This window comes from Pseudochaenichthys georgianus, chromosome 22, assembly GCF_902827115.2.
Source record: "Pseudochaenichthys georgianus chromosome 22, fPseGeo1.2, whole genome shotgun sequence".
NCBI lineage: Eukaryota > Metazoa > Chordata > Actinopteri > Perciformes > Channichthyidae > Pseudochaenichthys > Pseudochaenichthys georgianus.
The window spans coordinates 12,619,704-12,643,467 of NC_047524.1; the positions used below are offsets into that span (position 1 = coordinate 12,619,704).

At 42.9% G+C, this 23,764-nt stretch overlaps 1 protein-coding gene across 2 annotated transcripts in view; it reads right to left on the minus strand.

Moving 5' to 3' along the window:
- Positions 1-791: 791 nt before the first annotated feature.
- LOC117467923 (brain-enriched guanylate kinase-associated protein) overlaps positions 792-23,764 on the minus strand; it is a 39,720-nt gene continuing 16,747 nt past the window's right edge. For both annotated transcript variants that reach the window (XM_034111853.2, XM_034111854.2), the window contains 3 exons: positions 9,713-9,820; positions 7,805-7,888; positions 792-5,322 (listed from right to left, as the gene is read on the minus strand). In XM_034111853.2, the coding sequence (XP_033967744.1) occupies positions 3,784-5,322; positions 7,805-7,888; positions 9,713-9,820 (1,731 nt within the window). In that variant the 3' untranslated portion in view covers positions 792-3,783. The remainder of the gene's footprint in view (positions 5,323-7,804; positions 7,889-9,712; positions 9,821-23,764) is intronic.

Consider the following 23,764-nt stretch of genomic DNA (forward strand, 5'->3'; position numbering starts at 1 on the left):
TTGTATTTTTGCTGGCTAGTGGTAATTAACGTTAAAACAATTTAAAAAAAGATGAAACAATAAAGCTTCAAAAGACCAAAGAATAAAGTTAAAAAAAAATCAGGGTAAATGTTGGAGAGCCTTGAAGGAGACGTCTTCTGCTGCCTCTTTGATATTCAACAGGTAAGTAACCAAGCTTATACTAACACATACACATCTTTCTGTTTAAAATTAAACAATTAAAGTGATATCTATGTCTGTGTTGGTGTGAAAACTGTCACATAAGTATTCAAGGTAGTTTGAAGAAATATTTAGGGCAAATTCAATGCCAAAATCACCTACACATCTGTGAGTCTGGCAATTTTCATAACAATTCCTGTTACCAGCTTTCTAAACCCTTACAATCAATAAAATTATCAAGAAATGTTCACAAAGATTTAGGAAATGGCAAAAGACAGACACAGCAAACTTCAAAAATAAAAACCTAAATGTAACTCCTTCTCCAGTGAACCTCTGCTCCCTGCCTAAAGCTAACCATTGCAAAAGCAGCCAAGGAGGTGGAAATTGACATATTTCTAATTTTCATGGAATTTTGGGAATGGGAAGCATTTTTGCGGTTGTCTAAACTTGCTACAATAACTTGAGGAAGTCAAATGGAATCGCAACAAATGCTTTAAGGATTTTGAGAACTGTCCCGCCCTCTGAACCTGCAGATCAAGACATTGCTCCACTCTGTAGGATTTAAAGTTTGTAAAAGAAGTAATGTGAAATAATACCCTTGGAAGTCCATGACGTATTTTCCAACAGCCGTCTTTATTATGTAAATAAACTTACAGCAAAAATATATAACCATGCATCAGACAGACACATATGTGGACATTTAGACAGCTGGCCTGTTGTTCCTGGAACAGGGCTGGAGGTAGAACAGGCAGCCTCTTCATTCAGGGTCAAAACATTCAATAAATATAACATCAACTGAAACTGGATAAAAAATAGTCATAGTGTAATCACAATTGTGTATGTAGTATCTATATGTCTTTGTATACATCACAAAAAAAATACCATGTATCCTCTCAATCCCTCTGTACATTGGTTACATGAAATCAAAAACCTCTTAACCCATATGTGGCACAGTTTCACCTTCATAACATGCCAAAGGTTGAAAAGAAGAGATGCAGTTTTGAAATCTTAAAAAAAAACAGCATTAAGCCAGTTCCCAGATCTGTGGGGATGGGCGTGGAAGAGGCCTTCCAGACAAATGTATACGTTACTAGTGCAGGGCAAAGCTAGGTTCTGAATATTTAGCTTATCCCTGTCGCCATTCCTCTCAGATCTATAGAGCTACGCAGGCAGGAGGAACACCTTGAAGATGTAACATGCCACAGGGCGCACAGATGTTGGAACCTTTTTTCCTTCTATACTGACACAGATGGGAGCATGATTGTTGAGGCTCTCTGCAGCTCTGTATCTTACATCCTGTACATCTTTTTAATTCACCAACAGGACTTGCCACTTTCTATGTATATACACTTTCTATTTTCACAGTGTTTTCTCGAAATTGAGCATGCTGGTTTAAAAACAACAGTGACTATACATTTCTGTCTTTAATCATTCCTTTCTTTTCACTTTCTATAAACCTTTTTTTTTTTGAGAACATGCCTTGGGAATATTTCATTAATCCGTCCTGTAAACACGAAGACTTTTGGTTTGTGCAACTAGTGCTAAATGTGTGTTTAAAGGTCCCCTATTATACTCTTTTTCAACAATATATTATAAGTCTCTGATATACAAAACATGGGTCTGAAGTGTTTGGCTCGAAATACCCAACAGATCACCCATTGTAGCATGCCGTAAACCCCTCTGATTCAGCCAGAAAAGTGCTGATTCTGCATCTGTGGCTTTAAATGCTAATGAGCTGCTGCTGGCCACGCCCCTCTGCGAGATGTTTGGTTAAAAAAAAAAAACACAATGGTGCTCTTGGAGGAAATTCAGGTGATAAGGTGGGGGGGTGTTACCTTGGTTGGTTATTGGCTAATGGCTCATTTTCAGACAGGTTTTTATATAGATGGATCAGGACAAAAAGAGAGAGAATATCTTTTCCTGAAACTTTCCAAATCCTTTAACACAGAGGGGACACTTCTTTATGTATTAAAGACATAAAAGGGTATTTTGCATAATAGTAACCTTTAAGAATTTCCAGGGTAAAAATGTGGCTGCGTGTTCTCAACTCTCCGAAAGAGTTTAAGCTTAATTGTCTTTGACTAAAAACAAATGTCAATGAATATCTCCACTGAAGAATTATCCTTAATCTAATAATGGACTTTCCAAGAAAACTTACAGGTAGGGTAGGTCAATCACTTCAGAAACACTTTGTTATATTCCATGGAATGCTCTTAACATTCCGATAGCAATGCATAAATTAAATGCTTTGACAATAAATATATACAAATATTTCATCTGTGGAAGCCGTAGTACTGTAAAAAGCACGACCAATCATCTGAGCCGGCCCGGCTAAAATAACTGGATGGCCTACCTGCCTGTCAGCCTTCCATCTGTGCACAAACTTATCTCGTGCCCTCATTGGTCATGTGCGCGTCCATGTGTGTTGGAGGAGGGGCTCTGTGAGGAAGTCTGAAGGAAGGGGCAGATTTTTTTCGGTTGTGTATTTTCAAATTCTAGCGCACTCGAGCTGGTTTCTCCATTCTTACCTCCCTTACCTTTAAGTGTGTTATGACAGGAAGAACAGACGCTGTAACAGTAGAGTATACGTACATTAACAATAAAGCAGATTATACAGTATGTACACAGTTATTGTAAAGGAAACCGTGCTGTCCATTGAACAGGATTAAGGTAATTTCACAAGTGTCCTGTTATGAGGGCAACTACTAATTTTTATAAAAAAATCTGAAAAATCAAGCTGAAAATCTCACAGTTCTGCTTTATCATTTATTTTGTTGTTCACCTGGCAAACAATTGTACTTGTACCTTAAACAATATTTATTTTTTGACTATTTGTATGCTACATTTCCATATAAAGAAGTGACACATTTTGCATCATAATCTCTTGCAATCTAAATTGAGTGTCTTGCTATTAACATTAAATGGCTTTTGCATACAATACTTTAGTTTTTCTAATATCTCTTGTTTAGCTCATTTGGAAATAGTAACACATCTTCCTTATCACTGAATAAGTGGAGTTTGCAGATAATGTCCCCATGAGAAACAATTAAGCTGGAAATGAGTGTTTCTTATCTTATTTATATGCATAATACAGCATGCATTTTGTTTGAAATAGAGAATGAAAACGTTTTTTGTTTAACAGCCTGAAGTCAGCAGGGTCCACAATACATAATGAATAACCTTCCTTCTCAAAACATGTGTAATCAAGTCACCCCATTGCACACGCTTTAGTCCATTATCTATACTGTATTATATTAGAGCAGGAATTTAATGGTCTTTTGCTGGTTTTACTAACAGTTCTTAACACCAAAACATTTAAAAGCCAATCGCACAGTACGTTATTGTTGCCTGGGCTGTGTTGCAGAAATCCCCAGTCACTCTAATTATCGGTATTGTCATGAAACAGAAAAAAGCTGGTTTCAGGTCGCTATCATCACATACGATAGAAAAAGTGTTGCAGACTGAATGAAACGTGCCTTGGCTAAGAGTTACATAAAACACCAACAACCTAATTCCCCATCACACCCAGCATGTGTTTGCTGCAGGGAACTTGTGAGACATACAGTACAGTAAGTGAGGAATCATCATCATCATCATCATCATGCATAAAAGGAACATCTCCCCTCAGTTCAGTAGTGTACCGTACAGCTGGGCCTTGGTCAAACTGTCCTTCCTCGTCAGTCCCGTGCTGCCAAATTTTTGGTATCTTGGAGAGGTCTTCTTTGGGAGTGTGGGGCCGACGCTGAGGGCGGAGCTGGAGCTGGGGCGAGGCCGGACACTGGGCCGGGGGGAGGGGTAGTGCTGAAGACTGGAGGCTTCCAGGGAGCTTTGGTGTAGGGACACTGCTGTGCTGTCTGCGCTCAGGTTGACGTAGTCCTTCTTGGCGCTGCTTGCCGCCTTCGCTCCCCCACCGCTCTCCTTCTCCTTGGTTCTCCCTGAGAGGAACAAGCTGCCCTCGGAGTCTTGACTGTCCTCCTTGGCTCGGTACAGCTTTGTTTTCTCCTGCTTACGATGCTCCATGGGTTTTGGGCTGCGGCTGGGCGAAAGGGGGGCCACAGTGAAACACTGGTCCGGCACGCGACTGTGGAAGACGTCGTCTCCTTCCTGGAAGCTGCTGTAGAGAGACCCCTTGACCTTACTGGAGGGGCCCATGGCGAAGTGGCGCTCGGAGGAACTGAAGGGAGAGGCCCGCCCTGCGACGTTGCGGTAGGAAGAGGAGACCGTGTTGATGTCCTCCACGCTGAGCTGCCTCCAGAGGCTGCTCAGGTCGTCCTCTGGGACCGGGACGTCCCCTCTGTTGTCCAGAGCTCCTCCACGAGCCTGGCCCAGTCCGGTTGTGGACCCCATGCTGTGAGAGGAGGCCAGGCGAGGGGTGCTGGAGTGGTACGGCTCACTGAAGCATGACGCCGTCCTGCTGTACCCCGGTGAGGTGCCCTTCTGCGGGCTCCTTGGGATCGCCATGTGCTGGATGCTGAGGGACTTGGGGAAGCTTAGGCTGTCTTTATCGTAAGAGGACATGCTTTTGCGCTCATAATCCCCGCTGCCACCATCTCTCCAGTCCATATAGAGACCCTGGTGGGAGGAGGACAAGGTGCTGCTGGTGTTGTGCCCACCACCACCAATAACCCCTCCCTTCTCGTCTGATGCGAGGCTGAAGCTGGAGTAGGAGCTGGAGGCCGGGAGGCTGCCAGTGCCGAAGTCGTCCTGTTGGTCGAAGGGGGATTGGGGCTCATGGTGGGAGAAACTTCCAGAGTGGTAGGCCTCTTCATCCGGGTTGCTGTCCGTGGAGTTCTGGGCCTGAAGCTGGAACAGCGCGGTGCCGTGGAGGTCGACGCTCTGCCTGCGCTCGGCATTTTGCCATCGCTCAGGGCAGTAGAGGGCCGTATCGCTGCAGTACAGGTCAGATGTTTTATAGGAAATACGGCGGTTCAGGTGGTCAGTGATTCCTGTTGCTGTCAGAAAGTCTCCATCTTGTGGCTGTGGGCTGGGTGAGCGCGTTACCGGGCAACTGCTGCCTGGTTCAGGCTTTTCAAGGACCTTGGCAATCAGAGATGTGGGCACGGCGTCAGAGTAATTGGAGGAGAACATTGCAATGGTTGCTCCACTGCCTTGATTATGTTCCTCCATGTGGGAACTGATGCGTTCCTGCAGATTCACTGGTAGCTAAGAAAAACAAATGGAAAAGAGATTTAGCCAGAAAATATTTCAAAAAACAATCCCCAACTTTCTTAATTATTTATACAATCAACCTTGATCTGTTCATTAAACATATTCAATGCTATCTGTGTGTGCACTGAACGTGTGGTTAAAGTTATTCCTCAGTGATTTAAATATATAGTCCTGGTGTAGAAAATAATTCATTCTCGCAAAGCTCACACAGTCCTGATTAGTTTGTCTATCTCAAAGGAATTGTGCAACTTGGCCCCTATAATGAAAATGTCAGAAAACCTCCGATCACAATCTGCATTTATCTGTAGCTTCCCTTTTCTCCCTACACAATCCTTATATCAATTTTGTTCCGTTTTCTTACAATAACTTTGTCAAAAAGTGAAGAAAGAAAAATAAATGTTTTGTGGACACCTAGTTCTTTCCTCCGCTCTAGCTGTATGACACACACACACACACACACACACACACACACACACACACACACACACACACACACACACACACACACACACACACACACACACACACACACACACACACACACACACACACACACACACACACACACACACACACACACACACACACACACACACACACACACACACACACACACACACACACACACACACACACACACACACACACACACACACACTTTGATTGGCTCATGTTGTAGAAAACTGTTCTTGTCAATTACAGACATGTTTCTTTGTGCCTATTAGAGCTGGTCCGGGTCACTATGAGTTTTCTCTTTTCTCCTCCCATTTTTTCTCCTTTCATCTTTCTCCTTATGCTCACTGCCTTCGCGACTGAAAGGCCCTCATTCCCTCTCTCTCTCTCGTTCTGTCTTTCTTCTGTCTACCATCAAACACATATCAGTTCCACAGGGACCGGCTTAGATTCAAATTAAACCAGTGCTCCGGGTCTCCAGCTGGGAATTAAATGAAAAAAAGATAAAATACTGACTTGGCTTTGTTAAGAAATAGAAGCTCGCCGCGGCATAAAATAGCCTGCATCTTTTAAGTCTGAGCTATTTTTAGCAGCCACTGCCTCTCTCTGAGGGAATACAGATGGAAAATAGGTGAGGCTGTGGGGGGAAGCACACAATGATATACAGTGTGAGCTAGCTCAGCGTTAGCTGCTATCTGAGGAAATGAAAGATGAACTTATTAGCCACTAGCAGTTTGCAGCCATTCTGTGGAAGCTATTTCTTCAAAACGCTTCACATTTTGACGAGATCTTACATTTCCAGGGGTAAATTATTTTTGTGGAAGTGATAGTTTATAATACCAGAAAACAGTCTTTTTAAAACGAGAAGTGTCAGTTGTAAGCAATTAAGCACAACCTCTCCCTTTTTCAGAGCCTCTCCTTAGCAGTGAATGCTTACAAATAACACTTAGGCAATGGGTCCAATGGGTCCAATGGGTCTGTAATGTGTTTAGCATTTACTGTTAGCCAATATTGGTCGCTTGTGACCACTGTGCCCGTTTTCTGCAGTAGATACATAGACTTCCTCTACCATTTACCTCCATCTTGCCTTCTTGTCCACCACTATGTATATTTAAGTACAATAGAATGATAATAAAAACAGAAACCATCTTTTTACAGGTTTATGAAGTAGAATCCCCTTTCATATACTGTATACGTGTATCCTCACAAATGATAACTGATGCATATATAATGATATATATATATGATGGATGATGTCCCTCCACCTGGTCCTAGGTCTACCCTTGGTCTTTTCCCAGCTTGACGTGCCTGGAACACCACCCTAGGGAGGCGCCCAGGTGGCATCCTAACTAGGTGCCCGAACCACCTCAACTGGCTCCTTTCGACGCGAAGGAGGAGCGGTTCAACTCCGAGTCCCTCCCGGATGACTGAACTTCTCACCTTATCCCTAAGAGAGACGCCAGCCACCCGGCGGAGAAAACCCATCTTGGCCGCTTGTATCCGCGATCTCGTTCTTTCGGTCGTTACCCATCCTTCATGACCATAGGTGAGGGTAGGAACGAAAATGGCCCGGTAGACAGAGAGCTTTGCCTTCTGGCTCAGCTCCCTTCTCGTCACAACGGTGCGGTAAAGCGACTGCAGTACCGCTCCCGCTGCTCCAATTCTCCGGCCCATCTCACACTCCATTGTTCCCTCACTCGAGAAAAAGACCCCGAGATACTTGAACTCCTTCACTTGGGGTTAGGACTCATTCCCTACTTGGAGAAATGTTTTAACTCCCCCCATGTTATTTAAAGACGTAGCACTCCCATAATAAATACAGATGCTATGACCTTAGTGTTTGAGCTGCTTAATATAGACCAAGACACAAATAAATAAGTATTATTTAAAATGTTACTCAACCAAATGTAAAATCTTGGCAATGAAAGCCTAAATGGTTAAAAAAACGAATTTCAATTCCCAAACAGTTCTGCTTTTTATTGCAGAACAGATTGAGTGGACACTTTGATGCAGTGGCGCTCACCTCAGACATCTTGTGAGCGCGGTAGTGAGACTTGGAGCACTGCAGCAGCTGGGCGGCCAGGTTGCAGTCCTTCCTGTACAGATCCTGGAAGACGCAGACAGATTATATAATCACCAAATGATGCCTTAAAAATCTTTATCATTATGGTTGCCGGATGGTTCAATAAGCTTTTGGCGGAATTGTGTAAGAGATTACAGCCAGGGGCATTATGGTAATGAACCGTGATACAATTACAACAGCAAATCTAAAAATAAATGTATCAATTTACTATTAATGAGGTATTTATGTATACATTAATAATGGGTAAGGGGGAAACAAGACAAGAACCCTGGAATGTATGGTTTTAATTCTGACACAATATAGCAAAGTGTATAATATGCAGCAGACATAATGGGCTGTATGCCATTGAAAAATAGGACATGAAGCCCGCTGGATTAGCCAATTTACTGATTTAGTGAACCGTCGAATTAAAGGAAGAAAATCATCCATTAGAGCTGGTGGAGCTTAATTAGTGAGCTGTTATTTTTCACCTTGGCTTTATTATTTCACTAGGTTGACATCAGGGGATTACAGGATCTTATTAACTCCACTGAACTTTTTCATTTGTAATATATCTGCCCAATTCAGTCGAATTTTATAATGCATTCACTTATCTGCAGGCTCCAGCCGAGGAAGATAGAGCAGCATTATTTATTCTCTATAGTTTCTCTCTATTATGGATGGTTGTCAGATATTTACTTAAATGTTAGATCAGAGCGAGGATGATCCATTGGTGATGCTCAGTTGAATTGTTTTCAGTTTTTCTGAATGAAAGCTGTGTGGGTGGTTAGCTGTTTGGCTCTCTTTCTATTCTACTCCCTCCTCTCTGAAATCCTTCGTCCTTTAAAGGTCACTTCTTGGTGCAGTGTAGCTCCCCGGTGCCTCCATCACACCCCGGCCCTGACAATACCTCCCCGAGCATCAGAGCCTCCTCTCTGTCAGTTTCAACTCCCAAACCAGTTAACAGTAACTGCTTTTTGTGTGCCACCAGGGGACGTTTGGTGTAGAGTATTTGCTGTGGAGATGCAAAATAATCCTTTGAGACGTTAGTGTTGTTTTAGGAAACGTGAGTTGAGTTTCTGTTGTTTTTATCATATCAGGCATGTCACATTAGAAATGTGATTTGTTTTATTTCATGGCATACGCAGTTAATTTAAAGCATGCTCTCTTGAGAAAATGCCTTCCCTGCTGCCGTCTCTGATGCGACAAATTCTGAATGAACCGTGACTCAAATCAATCTGGACCAATGCGGGGGGATTGTCAAAAGACTATATAGCTCAGAAATTCTAAAAACTGCCATATACCATAGTGAGAAATCTAACCTGACCTAGAGCCCCTAGTAGAAATAGCACTTAAATCACTTCAAAGAAAATGAGGTACCAGATAGCCAGATGCCCCAGAGCTCAGATCCACAGCACCGGCTCCAAACTCAGCAGCCCGAGGGTGCCCATTGATTTCAGTATAATCACTATAAAACACCCAGTAGCTTATAGTTAATTCCTGCTGTGGCTCCTTGAAGCACACATACTTGCAGGAAGACAGTGGATAAGAGACATTGTGGGTTAGCGGGGAAGGCTGCCAAAGTGTTTCCATCAGGAGAAACAGCTTTTGGAAGAGTTCTCCGAGTTGAAGAAGTGCTATAAAGGCTCTAAAGACCGGCAAAGGACAGCAACCGCCCTTTAAGGTCCTTAATGCCTCTGGCTGCTGCTGAATTTGTGGGCTTGAAGGTGAAATATATTTTGGTCATGTCCTCAACTGAAGTCACACAAAAGGTTCAAGTTTTGTACACGTGAGCGTTCAGGCACAACACTGACAGAGATGTCAGCAGGAGCCAATATAACATGATGTACTGAAGCTCTCTGTACTCACGTTGTCCTCTCTGAGTTTATTGATGGTGATCTTCGCCTCCATGAGGTGGTTGTTGAGGAGGATGATTTCCCTGCTGAGGGCTCTCTTTTCCTCTTCATGGTGCTGGGACTGCAGTGTAAGAGAAAAAGGGTGGAAAAAAGGAGAAAAAAGGATGTTGGAAATAGACAGAGAAGATGATAAGAAGGGGCTTACAAGTTGAGTGTTGAGATAGCGGGAGAAAGATGAGGGAGCCAAAGTTGGAGGAGCAATAGAAAAAAAAATTGATGATGGAAGAGAAGAAGAGAAATGAGAGCAAGAGGGCCGTGAGTCACTATCAGGCGGAAGCCGATACCAGCAGCAGGTCTTAATTAAAAGAAGATTACACTTGCCAGTGCTCATATCATATCAATTACTCTGGGAAAAAGAGAACAAGAGGGGGAGAGAAAAAGGAAAAGAACAAATAAAGGATAGAGTAATAAAGACACATAACTTTTACTTTTAAAATTCCAAATGACCCTGGTGATGTGACATTTCATCCCTTGTGCCAGCGTCGCCTGTTGATGATGTCTTCTGGTTTTCTGGTCTGTCTTTCTGTTGGCCCATTTTAATCTCCACTACTGTTTGTTATCTGGCCCGGACATTCATGGTGCCCAGGGCCCAGGAGTTCAAAACTTTTAATCCCTATCTGATCAGATTAGATTTGGATTTTGGGGAGTTCAAAACCAAAAAACAGGATTAGGACCACTTTGATATCCGATCAGATCAGGAAATCCAATCCAAGCTTTAATCTGGATCACAGGATTGGGATCAATTTGATCCCAAAAAACTGGATTATCCTGATCCCACCAGAGGGGTGGATTTCCAGTGGATTACCAGAGCAAAATGTACTGTACAATTTATTTTAAAATATGTTTCAATTTAAATTAGATGGCAAAGTTTGTTAACTGAAATAATACACAATTTTTAGCCTTCATGGGAAATACATTTTATTTTTCCATTTTTTGCTCACGTTTGTGGTGGCCTATTTTGTTTTCAACCAAATGTTGATGACATAAATGTTTATGCTCATAAAAGTATCACAACAAAGATTGTCAATTACAAATGTAATTTAGATTCAATTAAAAATATCTTCAACAAAAAAAAAGTCCATCATTGTGATGCCCCTGTGGGTTCATCAGTGGAGAGGGTGTGGCTGTCCTGTCTTGGCTGCATTGATCGCACTGATTGCTGTAACTCAGGGCACCTGGGTCTGGTGCTCTGCAGCTATTTTAAAGCCTCTCTGCTCCTGTCTGTTCTCTCTCTCTCTGCAGGCACCCGGCTCTGATGAGTATAAACCATGAGTTGGCTATGCCCGCGGTGGTGCAAAGTTTTCACCAGGCTCCTCCCGTAGATTTGTAGGTACAGGGCAACCCGAGGGGGCCAAAGTGGACCTATGTCATTATTGCAGAGGAGGGGGTCATTGGAAGGAGCAGTGTCCGTTGCTGGAAACTAAGGGGAAGCCTCGTTTGTCACCACATGCTCCAGCCATGTGTTGTTCTGCCGTGTTGGATAAAAAAACCGTTGGGTGTAGGCTCGGGCATGGTGCCTGATAAGAAGCCGGTTTGTGCCGACCCGGATGCGGGTTCTGGTTTTGAGCCGTTCATCACTGAAGCTGTTGTATCAGTAGTCGGTAGTGACAAATATGTGCCGATTAAGGTGTTGCGTGATACAGCGGCTAGATACTCATTCATTGTTGAGTCAGTGTTGCCTTTTTCGTCAGAGACAGAAACGGGGGATTTTGTGCTGATGAGGGGCATGGAGATGGGCTTGATCCCTGTGCCACGGCATACAATAGTGCTGGATTGCGAGCTGGTGCGGGGAGTTGTGTATCGGCGTGCGTCCAGCGTTGCCACTTGATGGGATACATATGATTTTGGGCAACGATCTCGCAGCTGTGTGGGCTGGTGTGCCACCGCCTGTGGTGGTTTCCAGGCCGGTGGCATCTGGGGAGCCAGATGAGAGCGTTTTGCAGTTTCCTGTGCCCACTACTAAGAAGGAACTCATGCGGTTCCTAGGTCTGGTCGGGTACTATCGCACCTTTTGTAAGAACTTCTCCACAGTGGTTGCGTGCGTGCCTGACTGATTTGCTGAAGGGTACAGTCAAGTTCATTTAGTCTGAGCAGTGTCAGGTAGCGTTTGAGAATGTGAGGACCCTGTTGTGCTGTGCTCCGGTTCTCGCTGCGCCGCGCCTCGATGAGCCGTTCAGAGGTTGAGGGTATTGATAGGTCAGTTTGTTACTTCTCAAAGAAGTTTAATTCGTACCAACTCAATTACTCAACAATCGAAAAGGAGGCATTGGCCTTAATATGGGCCCTCCAGCACTCTGAGGTGTATGTGGGTTTTGGGAGTAGCCCAGTTGTAGTTTATACCGACCATAATCCCCTTACCTTTCTCTGTTCACTTAACTGTCCAAACCGGCGGCTGATGAGGTGGGCCCTGTTCCTGCAGTCCTATAGTTTGGACATTCGGCACATTAAGGGCAAGGACAACGTTGTGGCGGATGCTCTCTCTCGTGCCCAGGTGGGGTAGGGAGTCTCTCTGGCTCTGGATATTTGGTGTTGTTTCGGGGATCCCTTTGGGGCCTCCGTCTTAAGGGGGGGGGCTGTGATGCCCCTGTGGGTTCATCAGTGGAGAGGGTGTGGCTGTCCTGTCTTGGCTGCATTGATCGCACTGATTGCAGTAACTCAGGGCACCTGGGTCTGGTGCTCTACAGCTATTTTAAAGCCTCTCTGCTCCTGTCTGTTCCCTCTCTCTGCTTTTTCCTGCAGGCACCCGGCTCTGATGAGTATAAACCATGAGTTGACTTGAACAGTGTGGTGCAAATAAACACCTTTACCTACCCGTTGACATGTTGTGTCTCCTTTTTGTTGTGGCCTTTTGAGCCAGGTCGCAACAATCATATGTCATCATCACCTTTCAAAAATAATTGCGGACAATAGATGTCTCTGCAATGTGGTCTCTTGTCTTCCTTGTATTATTTTTCATATCCACTAGATGGCGATCGGTAGGATTAAAGCACTGATATTCAGGATCTAGTCATTTTGAAAAGTCGTAATCTGGATCAGGGTGATCCTATCCTGAATTGCTTTGAACTCCAGGGACATAATTTGGCCGACTTGTCTGATCCTGGATCACAAAAAATGAGATTTCAAAATCTGATCGGATCTGATTGAGATTAAAAGCTTTGAACTCTTGGGCACTAAATATTAAAAAGGTATTTATTGTTCTCATACCACCTCTTTTCACCCTCTGTCTGAAACCAGAGCCCAGTCTACTCTGATTGGTTAGCTGGCCAACTATTTTGTGATCGGTCTATAATGTACACGTAACACGTGTTACATAGTGATGTCACTATGTTACATAAGTAAACAAAGAAGTCCGATTGAGGCGTTTCAGGCAGGGAGCGTAGGAGAGAGAAACTCCCCCTGGGGTGAACTTTGTGATTTTAGCTTTTGCTGACCATTTACTTACACAACAACCTATACAAACACACCAAACGAAAGAGAAAACCCAAAAAATCATAATAGGGCCTCTTTAATCCATAATGAACACACTGTCAGGGCCTCAGCTGAGATCCATGTTCCCTAGGAGATAAACTATTTTTATTTCAACAAGTCCTCCAACTCATACGACCAAATAGGTCGATTGTTCAAGCGCTTATTACGACCTATAATCACGTTTGAATGTTTTCAACCTCTAGTGCTCCCGTTGACTGCAAACACTCCGGTGGGTTTTATATTAAAAAATAACCCTCTCTGGAAAATCCTAAATTGTAGGATAGTTTGGCCATTAAAATGCTTTTTGATTACATTTCTAGCGAGAAGTGTATATTGCACTTTTAAAATCTACGTCCAGTAGATGTGTAGGATTTATAGTTTGATAGATATTACGAAGATTATTTGAGGTCTCGCCAGGAGAACGTGAACGTCTTAATCCTAATCTTAATTCATAATCCTCAGATATCGTTGAAGCTCGGTGATTGGATGTTTTAGCCGCAATGCAGGTTGGGATATGGTGTTTATGCGATGTGAAATCCGAAAACATTTCAAAAAATAAATAAGAATAATTCTTTATTCCGCGTGTTCTTGCTTTTCTCTTTGGAAGTCATCACATAACGGCATTGTAATACACGGTTCAGCTGCATTACATATTAATGGGGGGAAGCATGCTCGTGAACTGTCAAGGGGGAGGGGGAGACGGTTCACATGCGCCATGTTATGCATGGCTGCTGCACCTCGCGGGAGTGTGCACAGTGTAAAGCCAAAACTCACAGACATTTCAATGAGTTGTACGGCACAGTTAGGTTTGGAAATGGTATGATTTCCTTTTTGGAGGGTATGCATAACACAGCATAACACCGAAGCCACGCTGCGGAGAAACTTTGGCGCTGTTCCGAGTTTGTTCTAATCTGTCAAAATGAAGGACTGCTTTCAGATCTGTCCGTCATTGTTAAAAAAAATCCGTCATAGACGGAAAATATTCGGTTAACGCGACCTCTTGATTTTATACATACATAAGTGTCTAACTAATAATACAAATAAATACATCATAAACTAAACTGGAAATTATACTGGAAAGTAGCATTTATTGTGTTAACACTGTAAACTTGACAGTTTTTTTATAACCCCTAGTGGTTAAAGGACGTTATTGCATTTTTTTGTTGAATATGTTATATTTGATAAAAACATTTAAATATTAACCCTCCTGTTGTCTTCGGGTCAAATCTGACTGATTTACTACTTTCATCAATCATAACTTTTTTGTTTTACATTCAATTACAAACCTCTTAAGCCCCACGGTCCCGTATCCGGGGCCGAAATCGCGTCATTTGCAGGAAACAACGTCTAAGGAACCTTCATATTTAATATCCATTTAACGGGAAAAAAAACTCATTTAACTGATGTTTTTTTTTTTTAAACTTAAATTTCCCTCTGAATTAGCCCCGAGCGAAAAATGCTAACCTATTACTGCACCGAAGATCACTCCTAGCACCCTTATTACTTATCCTAGGTGCACATCCAACACATCGTTTATGATCGTAAGGAGACACAGAATCTATTGGTACCCACCTCAACACTCAAAGATTACAAATTTGCGGAGAGAATAACAAAAACCTACATCAAAACATGTCACGCTAGGTAGCCAAAAACGCTAACATGGCTTACCTTGTCTTCGTCTGGTCAAAACTGGTCTTCAATGGCATTAAAACGATAACAACGATGCTGTAGTTAATCCATAGGTTAATATCCAATGTGACTGTGTCCCCTTTGAAATGTTCTGATAATCCATAAACAATAACTGCTTTTCCGTTTTCAAGATATCAGAAAGCTTGCATGAGAAAATATTTTAACATGAGTATATGGGACGATTTCCCTTCGATTCTATTGGCTCTAACGGTCAGGAAGAGATATCACATGTCAAAATCGAAGAAGAGGGGCCAGAGATATGGAAAATCCACCCAAATGGCCCCAGAAGAGGTTTTGTTTGCTAAATCTGTCTATAAAGGTCAAATATCACTTGTTTTGCATCAATCTTGATACAGGGTACTTATTATCTGTTGTACTTTGGATTCCTAAAGCTTTTAGTCTACTAACCCATCATCCAAGGTTAGTTTTCACTATAAGTACAACATATTTATTGGACGGACACTATCATTTACAGTTTTTTACCATGTTCAATCTGAATTTTCTTTAAAATAAAAAACATCTATATTGATTCTGACTTTTCTATATCCAACTCACAGGTTTATCATTACTTTGATAAAAAAGATTATTAATTTAACCATTTTAGAAGGGAAGATAATGGTCATTTGTTCTGGGAATATCATTTTCAAGCCTGAAACCTGAAAAACAGGCTTAGGGCCCAACAGGTTTTTAAGACATTTGAACATATACAATTGCTGATCACCACGTTCATTGAATTTTGGATGATTTAGTCAACTTTGTAACACCCATGGTGTTCCCGGTGACCGCCATAAAGAAATGGAATTAGTAACCATCCGGATCAGATAAAACACTCAAATAAAAAAAAAAACACACACACAGCTGTTAGATGATACAGCTCTGAGCACTCGCCTGGCCTTCCATCGTTATCTCCTCTAATCTCTCGATGAGAGTGATTGTTTGGAAATAGCGAGGTGCAGAGCCAATCTAATAGGTGGCAATTAATGTCAGTTTAAGCGAAAGGCCAGGATTGATATTCAAATCCAATTCTGCAAGGATCTCATTAATCAGCTAACGAGACACGCAGCTTCCTGGCTCTCTCTCTCTCTCTCTCTCTCTTTCTCTCTCTCTCTCTCCTCTCTCTCTCTCTCTCTCTCTCTCTCTCTCTCTCTCTCCTCTCTATCTCTCTCTCTCTCTCTCTCTCTCTCGCTCTCTCTTTCTCTTCTCCTCTCTCTCTCCTCTCTCTCTCTCTCTCTCTCTCTCTCTCTCTCTCTCTCTCTCTCTCTCATTACTCTGGATTGCTATCTGTGTTTTCTGGAGCTGACCGTGCGTACGACCACATTAATAATAATAAATAATAATAATAATAGATTTAATTTGTTAGCGCTTTTACAGGTGCTCAAAGACGCTTTACAGATATAGTGAAGGGAAAACAAAAGGAAGGAACAACAAATAAATATATAGTTAAAGTTAAAGTCAAATAATACAAAAACAATCACACATTAAAAGCCAGATTGAAGAGGTGAGTTTTTGTGAGTTTTTTGAAGGTGGTGAGGTCAGTGCAGTCTCTGATGGGTTGGGGGAGTGAGTTCCAGAGGGAGGGCGCAGCGGCGGAGAAGGCTCTGTCCCCCCAGGTCCGGTGATTGGTGCGGCTGGGGATGGATAGGAGGTTGGCTTCTGATGAGCGGAGGCAGCGGGAAGGGGCGTGGTGGTGCAGCAGGTCTGTGAGGTAGGGGGGGTCTGATTGTTGAGGGCTTTGTGAGTAATGAGGAGGACTTTGAAGTTGATTCTTTGACGGACGGGGAGCCAGTGGAGGTTCTGGAGGACGGGAGTGATGTGGTCTCGGGAGCGGGTATGGGTAAGGAGGCAGGCAGCAGAGTTCTGGATATGTTGGAGTTTATTGATTAGGTTGGATGGTATGCCGTAGAGGATGCTATTGCAGTAGTCGAGTCGTGAAGTGATGAATGCATGAATCAGGGTTTCAGCAGCAGAGGAGGAGAGTGATGGGCGGAGACGGGCAATGTTTTTGAGGTGGAAAAAGGCGGTCCTGGTAATGTGATTTATGTGGTGGTTGAATTTGAGCTGACTGTCGAAGATGACTCCGAGGTTGCGGATGTGAGGGGGGAGATAGAGTGTGGCTGTCAATGGTGAAGTGGATGTCTTTGATACGGGATGGGGGGCCGATGATGATGATGTCTGATTTGGCACTGTTCAGTTGGAGATAGTTTGTTTGCATCCATGCTTTTATTTCTGAGAGACAGTTGGTGAGAGTGGAGTGTGTTGTGGGGGTGATGTTTTTTGTTGAGATATAAAGTTGGATGTCATCGGCGTAGCAGTGAAATTGAAGGTTGTGGCGACTAATTATTTTGCCAAGGGGGAGCATGTAGAGGATGAAGAGGAGGGGGCCAAGCACCGAACCCTGGGGGACGCCTTGGGACAGAGGAGCAGTGGATGAGGTGCAGTTGTTGATGTTGATAAACTGATGTCTGTCGGTGAGGTGATTTCAGCCAGGAGAGTGCAGTGATGATTTGAGGAGGGACAGCAGGATGGTGTGGTTGATGGTGTCGAATGCTGCGGTGAGGTCGAGGAGGATGAGGATGTTAAGGTTGCCGGAGTCAGAGGAGAGGAGGAGGTCGGTGCTGTGTTTTGATCGGAAACCGGATTGAAATGGCTCAAAGAGATCATTGGAGCTGAGGTGGGCTTTAAGTTGTGAGGCAACGACACGTTCAAGTATTTTTGACATAAAGGGGAGATTTGAGATGGGCCGGAAGTTGGACATGATGTCAGGTGTGAGTCCAGGTCTTTTGAGAATGGGTGTGACAGCAGCCAGTTTGAGAGAGGGGGGAACTGATCCAGATCTGAGGGAGGAGTTAATGATGGTGGCGATGAGTTGGGAGATGGCAGGGAGGCTCTCTTTAACACATTTGGAGGGCATTGTGTCAAGTGTGCAGGTGGAGTTAATTCCAGTCATGAAGTCGGACAGTTGCATGGGGGTCACAGGGGAGAAGTGGGACAGGGGCTGTGAGGTGAAGGGGGGGATCCAGGAGGGGAGGTGGTGATGAGGGTGTCAGATTGCTGTAAATGTTGCTGATTTTGGTTTGGAAAAACGAGAGGAAGGAGTTGCACCGTTCGGTGGTGAAGGATGAGGTGGCGTTGTCACAGGGTTTAAGAAGTTTGCTGATGGTGGAGAAGAGACGCTTGGGGTTGCTGGAGCCAGACTGAATGAGTTGTGAGTAGTAATTAGACCGGGCTGCTTTGAGTGCGTTACTGTACTGCTGGAGATAGTCTTTGTAGATTTGAAGATGGACATTTTTTGTTTTTGTGGGGGCCAGTTCATTGAGACAGAAGGAGAGGGTGCTGTTATAATAGTCCACAAGTTCAGATGGGTTTTCAGAAAGTGGGGGGGGGGAGACAGACATCTTGCAGGTAATGGAGGCAGTGATTGCTGAAGGTGAGATGGATTTGAGATTTCTGTAGGTTATTGTGCATTTTTGCTTTTGGGCGGGGATGGGGATGTTGATGTCCATGATGATGGCCAGGTGATCAGAGATGTGGAGATTGAGGCTGGACCGATGATGAATGGTGAGACCAGTGGAGCAGACCAAGCCCAGGATGTGACCACGGCTGTGTTTGGAAGTTGATGTGTTGAGAGAAGTTGCAGCAGTGAAGGGTTTCCTTAAATTCAGAGGCATATTTGTAGGTCGGGTCGTCAACATGAATGTTAAAATCACCTAAGAGGAGAACAGATGGGGATATGGCAGAAAGCTGAGTGAGAATGTCAGAGAGGTCGGAGAGAAAGGAGGGGTTTGGCTTCGGGGGACGGTAGATGATGGCTGTGACCAGGGAAGTGAGACCAGAGAGTTTAAAGAGCAGGTGTTCAAATGAAGAAACATCAGGGATGGGGATTATGGTAGCTTTTATTTCCTTTCTGATAATAGCAGCTATACCACCACCCCGCCCCGTGGGCGAGGTTTTTCAATGTATGTGAATCCTGCTGGGGTGATTTGATTTAAAGAAAAATAGTCCAGGGGTTTTTGCCATGTTTCGGTCAGATACAGAAAGAATGTGGCTTTTATTTTGGATGGAGCGTGTGTTGAGCAGGGCTGCTCTGAGGTGACGTTGCATTGGGGGGGGTTGTGTGGACCGGGGGAGTGGAAGGAGATTGGTCAGATTCACGTGTTGTTTGTTGTGATGGCGTAGTGTGGGCGTGTGACAGGACCGAATGGACGGGATGGAGTGTAGAGACGTGGAATGAAATACAAACTTACGACCAGAGCCTCTGTGTGGAGGACGGCGTTTGCGGAGTATTTCATTATCTGCGAGGATGTCCATGCAGTCCGGACATTAGTGCACTTTAATGCTCAGATATGTAATTGCTCCATGCTCGGTCTTTTACATTACATGTCATTTGTTAGGCGCTTTTATCCAAAGCGACTTACATACAATCAGTACTGTGGACAATCCCCACAGGAGCAATTTGGGGTGAAGGGTCTTGCCCAGGGACACAACGACATGCTGACTGCAGTGGGACTCGACTTGCTATCCCCTAATTTGAAGTCCAGCACACTACCCACTGAGCCACAGCCTCCGTTTTTGTTACAATATGTTTTATTGGATAATTTCTCACTCATATGCTTGTACTGTAATACTTTGGTCTTATGCAAAGGATAATACAAGAGTGAAATATAAGAAAACAATTCTTATATTACAGTATTAAGGCAAAACTGTGGTGCACATTTGAAGTAAAATCATTTTTCAACAGACTTTGAAAACTTTTTGGTAATCTCTTAGATCTTCCAACATGCTGATGCTCCACTTGCCGTGATTACAGGCAGTCTTTGAAACAGAGTCTACCTATAGATTAAAAAAGGACACAGAGAGCAATCTTGATTGGCTTAATTTGATGAACATGATCTTGTACTGTACTTTGGAGAGTGGGAGGAAGAGTAATTTTACAGCGTTATGGCCAGCGGAAGAATCACAGCTGTGCACGCTGCATTTTGTTATCTCCTCCAGTCACACTGAGTTAGATACATAGGCTGTCACCAAAGACTGTGTTATCAGTTGGTGCCACACATATAGGAGCACAGCAACACGATACATTAATATGCAAATGTGGATCATATCTTAAGGAGATTGACCCAGTGGAGGAGGAGGAGGAGGAGGAGGAGGAGGAGGAGGAGGAGGAGGAGGAGGAGGAGGAGGAGGAGGAGGAGGAGAGGGGTGTTATATCCAAACACAAGACAGTTTGGGGCTCACTTCACCTCCTCTTTGTCTTTCGATCAATGAAAGCAAGTTTCTTCTCATTCCTCAGCAATTACATGATGTTGAAGATAAATATACTGACTCAGCTAACCAATGAGACAGTTCTCTGCTCTATATTGCAGACAAGAAAACAAAACTTTGAGCTTTTTTCAATTATTGATCAGGAAGATTTCTTGAATTGAGTGCACACATTGTATAAAAACCCCACTTTCCCCCAATTTGTTTTACATATTCTACTGGAGATTCTCTCTCTTCACTGGACAACAAATGAAGCCTAAATCCCTTGAGATGCAATTACTGAAGACTGCGGCTCATGCAGGCGAGCAGAAAACTCCACTTCAGTTAAACGCAATCCTATTTTGTGGGGGAAAACAAAGAAACAAATGATATTTTCTAAACTCATTAGAGAGGATCTTCAAATGGAGATACCAAAGATCAGATACATTCCTGAACAAAGCAGAATATAAATATTGTGGGTAAAGCTTTTTTCAGAAACCAGGGAAACACACTCAGTTGACACCATAGAGGCAAAAGAGATGGACTCTGAAAATAGTTAACTTTAACAAATCAATAAACCTTTCTCATGTCCAAATATTTCCTGCTTGCAACTACATTATGTTATAAAAAAGTAAACGTAACTGGCTAGGGATGAATTTAAAGTCGACTCCTAGAAATGCCATGTCCCTGCATGTTTATAACATGTGCAGAAACACTGTTATGTAATGAAAAAATACAGTATATGCATGCATGATAACAACAAGTAATTTAATTAGTCCCAATGGTTTTGCACTATAATTAATGTTCACATCTGCTAATTATTCCCTGCTTTTCTGCTGCAGAGAGACACAATTTTTTGTATGTGCATCACATCTGCATGCGGTCACTATGGTGATACTGTCCTTTGTGTATTTTGGTCTTTTCATTTAAGAGTGTAATTGTTGCAGCAGTGGCCTCAGTGTAGAACAGAGAGAAATAAAACACATTCATACTAAAAGACAGGCTTCGTCACATGTTCCTCACTCAGCAACAAGGATATGATCCCTCCAACACCTTTCACACAGGTAAACATAAAACAAGACGTTATTTGCTATTTGGCCCATCTTAAGGACATCTTTGAACACACCAGTGAAAGCTTCTCTGCCTCAGGTTGATATAGTCGGTTCACCATCCTTACTGTTCTTATTGAACCAAAGATATGAATTGTTCCTATAAATCTAGAGGTGTCTATATGCATTGCACAAGCATATACTTCACTGTTCAAGGTGCCAGCAGCACAAACAATTAATGGCGTAATGTATTCATGAGACATTAACTATGCAGCTTAAATGCATCGATCCTGAATCAAATTGTATTGAGTTTATTCATAGAGGCTTGGCCAAAAGAGCACCGATCAGAAACCCCAGAGATTAGACTGAGCCTCTAATAAACACAAAGAGAATTGGGATGACAGTCGATAGATTCATATTCCTCAATAGAAATATTCTTCGTGCAGCCCTTTGGAGGATGCTTCGAATAGCAACCCTTAATCATTTCTCATTATTGATTGTTTTATTGTTCTATGCATGTCATCCTCTCTCTTCATCGTAAGCTGTACCATACAATAAAGGGTAAAAAATACTCAAGTAATTAAAAGATATACATGTTTATAACTGGCTTAAAATAAACCATTTACAATAACACTTCAAGTCCCAACATTTATAATTTTTGGAAAGTTTAGAAAACATATAACATATTAGTATAATTAAAAAACGAATGATTGTTGCATCCGTTTCTGCTTGAGACCAGAGGATCTCTAATATGATCAATAATTGCTAAAGTTCTGCTTCTTCAGATGTTTTATTATATTATAACGGGGACAGGATTTCATGAATGTTTATAAGTTCACAGCACCACAGTGTCCATTAGCCTTATTAGCAGGGCAGTCGTTGAGTGGGACCTTGGATTCCTGCCAGATTCTGGGCGGCTGTTAGTCAGCTGACCCTGCCAAAGACTCACGGAGAAACAATGTCTTCCAGCACCTCGGACAGCTCCTCCAGCACCACAGTCCCACATCTAGTGGCAGAATCGCATCCCATATCATAAACAAAAGCCTATTATACAACTTCAAGTATAAGTAGGAGTTTTATTACTTGTACTTTATTACCGTCTGGTCTTCAAAATGTCATCTATTTAAATGCAGTGTGTATACTTTGGCCAACAGAGATGGAAATTGTTTAAATATGTCCTTTCAACTTCAGCAGCACTGTCTGAAAAGTGGCACAAAGTTTAATTTAAACTCTTTTAAAACTGTCTCACAGGCACCAAGCTGTAGCTAGTCTGTCACTGACATTGCCAACAAATAAATTAAAGCAATACGTTTTCTTGTAGTCCTAATATTCCGTCTACACAAACAGCTTCATCTGCAGCACCGTTTATCTACTGATAAAAAAGCGTCAAGTTACTACAATGTCATCTCGACGTGCGTCCATCACTTCTTCCAGGTGCTAATCTCATGCTCTGCTTTCTAGGAAATAGTTTCATTCTTTGCTGTTTTCCAGTGACCTTGTCAGTTCAGGGCTTTCAGAAATTATTTAATAACATGTCTGATTTCATTTGAGCTCCCCTCGTCACTGTCTGCCTGCCTGTCTTCTACAAAGGAACATATGTTCCCCTTGAAATGCCATCGCATGACATGACATCAAAAGAAGTGGCAATCCCAATGAGCCTGCCTCAAAAAAACGATTCATATACTGTCTTCTGCCATGGAGACCGATTTGCTCTCTGCGAGATAGACAATCACTTTGAAGGCCAACCGTTTTCAAAATAATTTTCACATGACTTGAATACAATGAGTGTGTGTGTGTGTGTGTGTGTGTGTGTGTGTGTGTGTGTGTGTGTGTGTGTGTGTGTGTGTGTGTGTGTGTGAGTGAGTGAAACAGCCTGTCCTCCTCCATAAAACGACCAAATGGGTAGATTGTTCAGCAGCGTATTACGACCTATAGTCACGTTTTAAAGTTTAGCACCTCTAGTGGTCGTGTAAGCAACAACAATTTGCGGCATATGGGCGGATGCTCCCGTTGATTGCAAATGCTCCGGAGGGTCGTATATTCACAAATAACTCTCTCTGGAAAATCCTAAATTGTAGAATAGTTTGGCCATTAAAATGCTTTTTGATGATTGTACTTTTAGAATCCAGGTCCAGTGGATGTGTAGGATCTATAGTTTGATAGAGATTACGAAGATGATTTGAGGTCTCGCCAGGAGAACGTGTATACAGTATACGTCTTTCCCCTATTCATTTCTATTGACGGCAGCGTCCATGTAAAGTTGGCGTCAACCCTCACGGGGTGAACACCGTATTTACGGTCTCAAAGTTTGTGTGTGTGTGTGTGTTCTGTATAAGAGAAATGATCCATGATGGGAAGGCATTTTAGGCTCTCATTGTGTATACGATATAAAAAGCAAGACAGATTACATTTCAGCATGACAGAGGCTGTTTCATGTCTGAGTAGATTTATGAAAATGATCACGCCTCACTGGTTTTTAACATGCAGAGAAATTCATCCAACAAATCTCGACCGCAAGTCCAAATGTAGCCGTTCCGAATGGCGTCACCCTACATTACAAA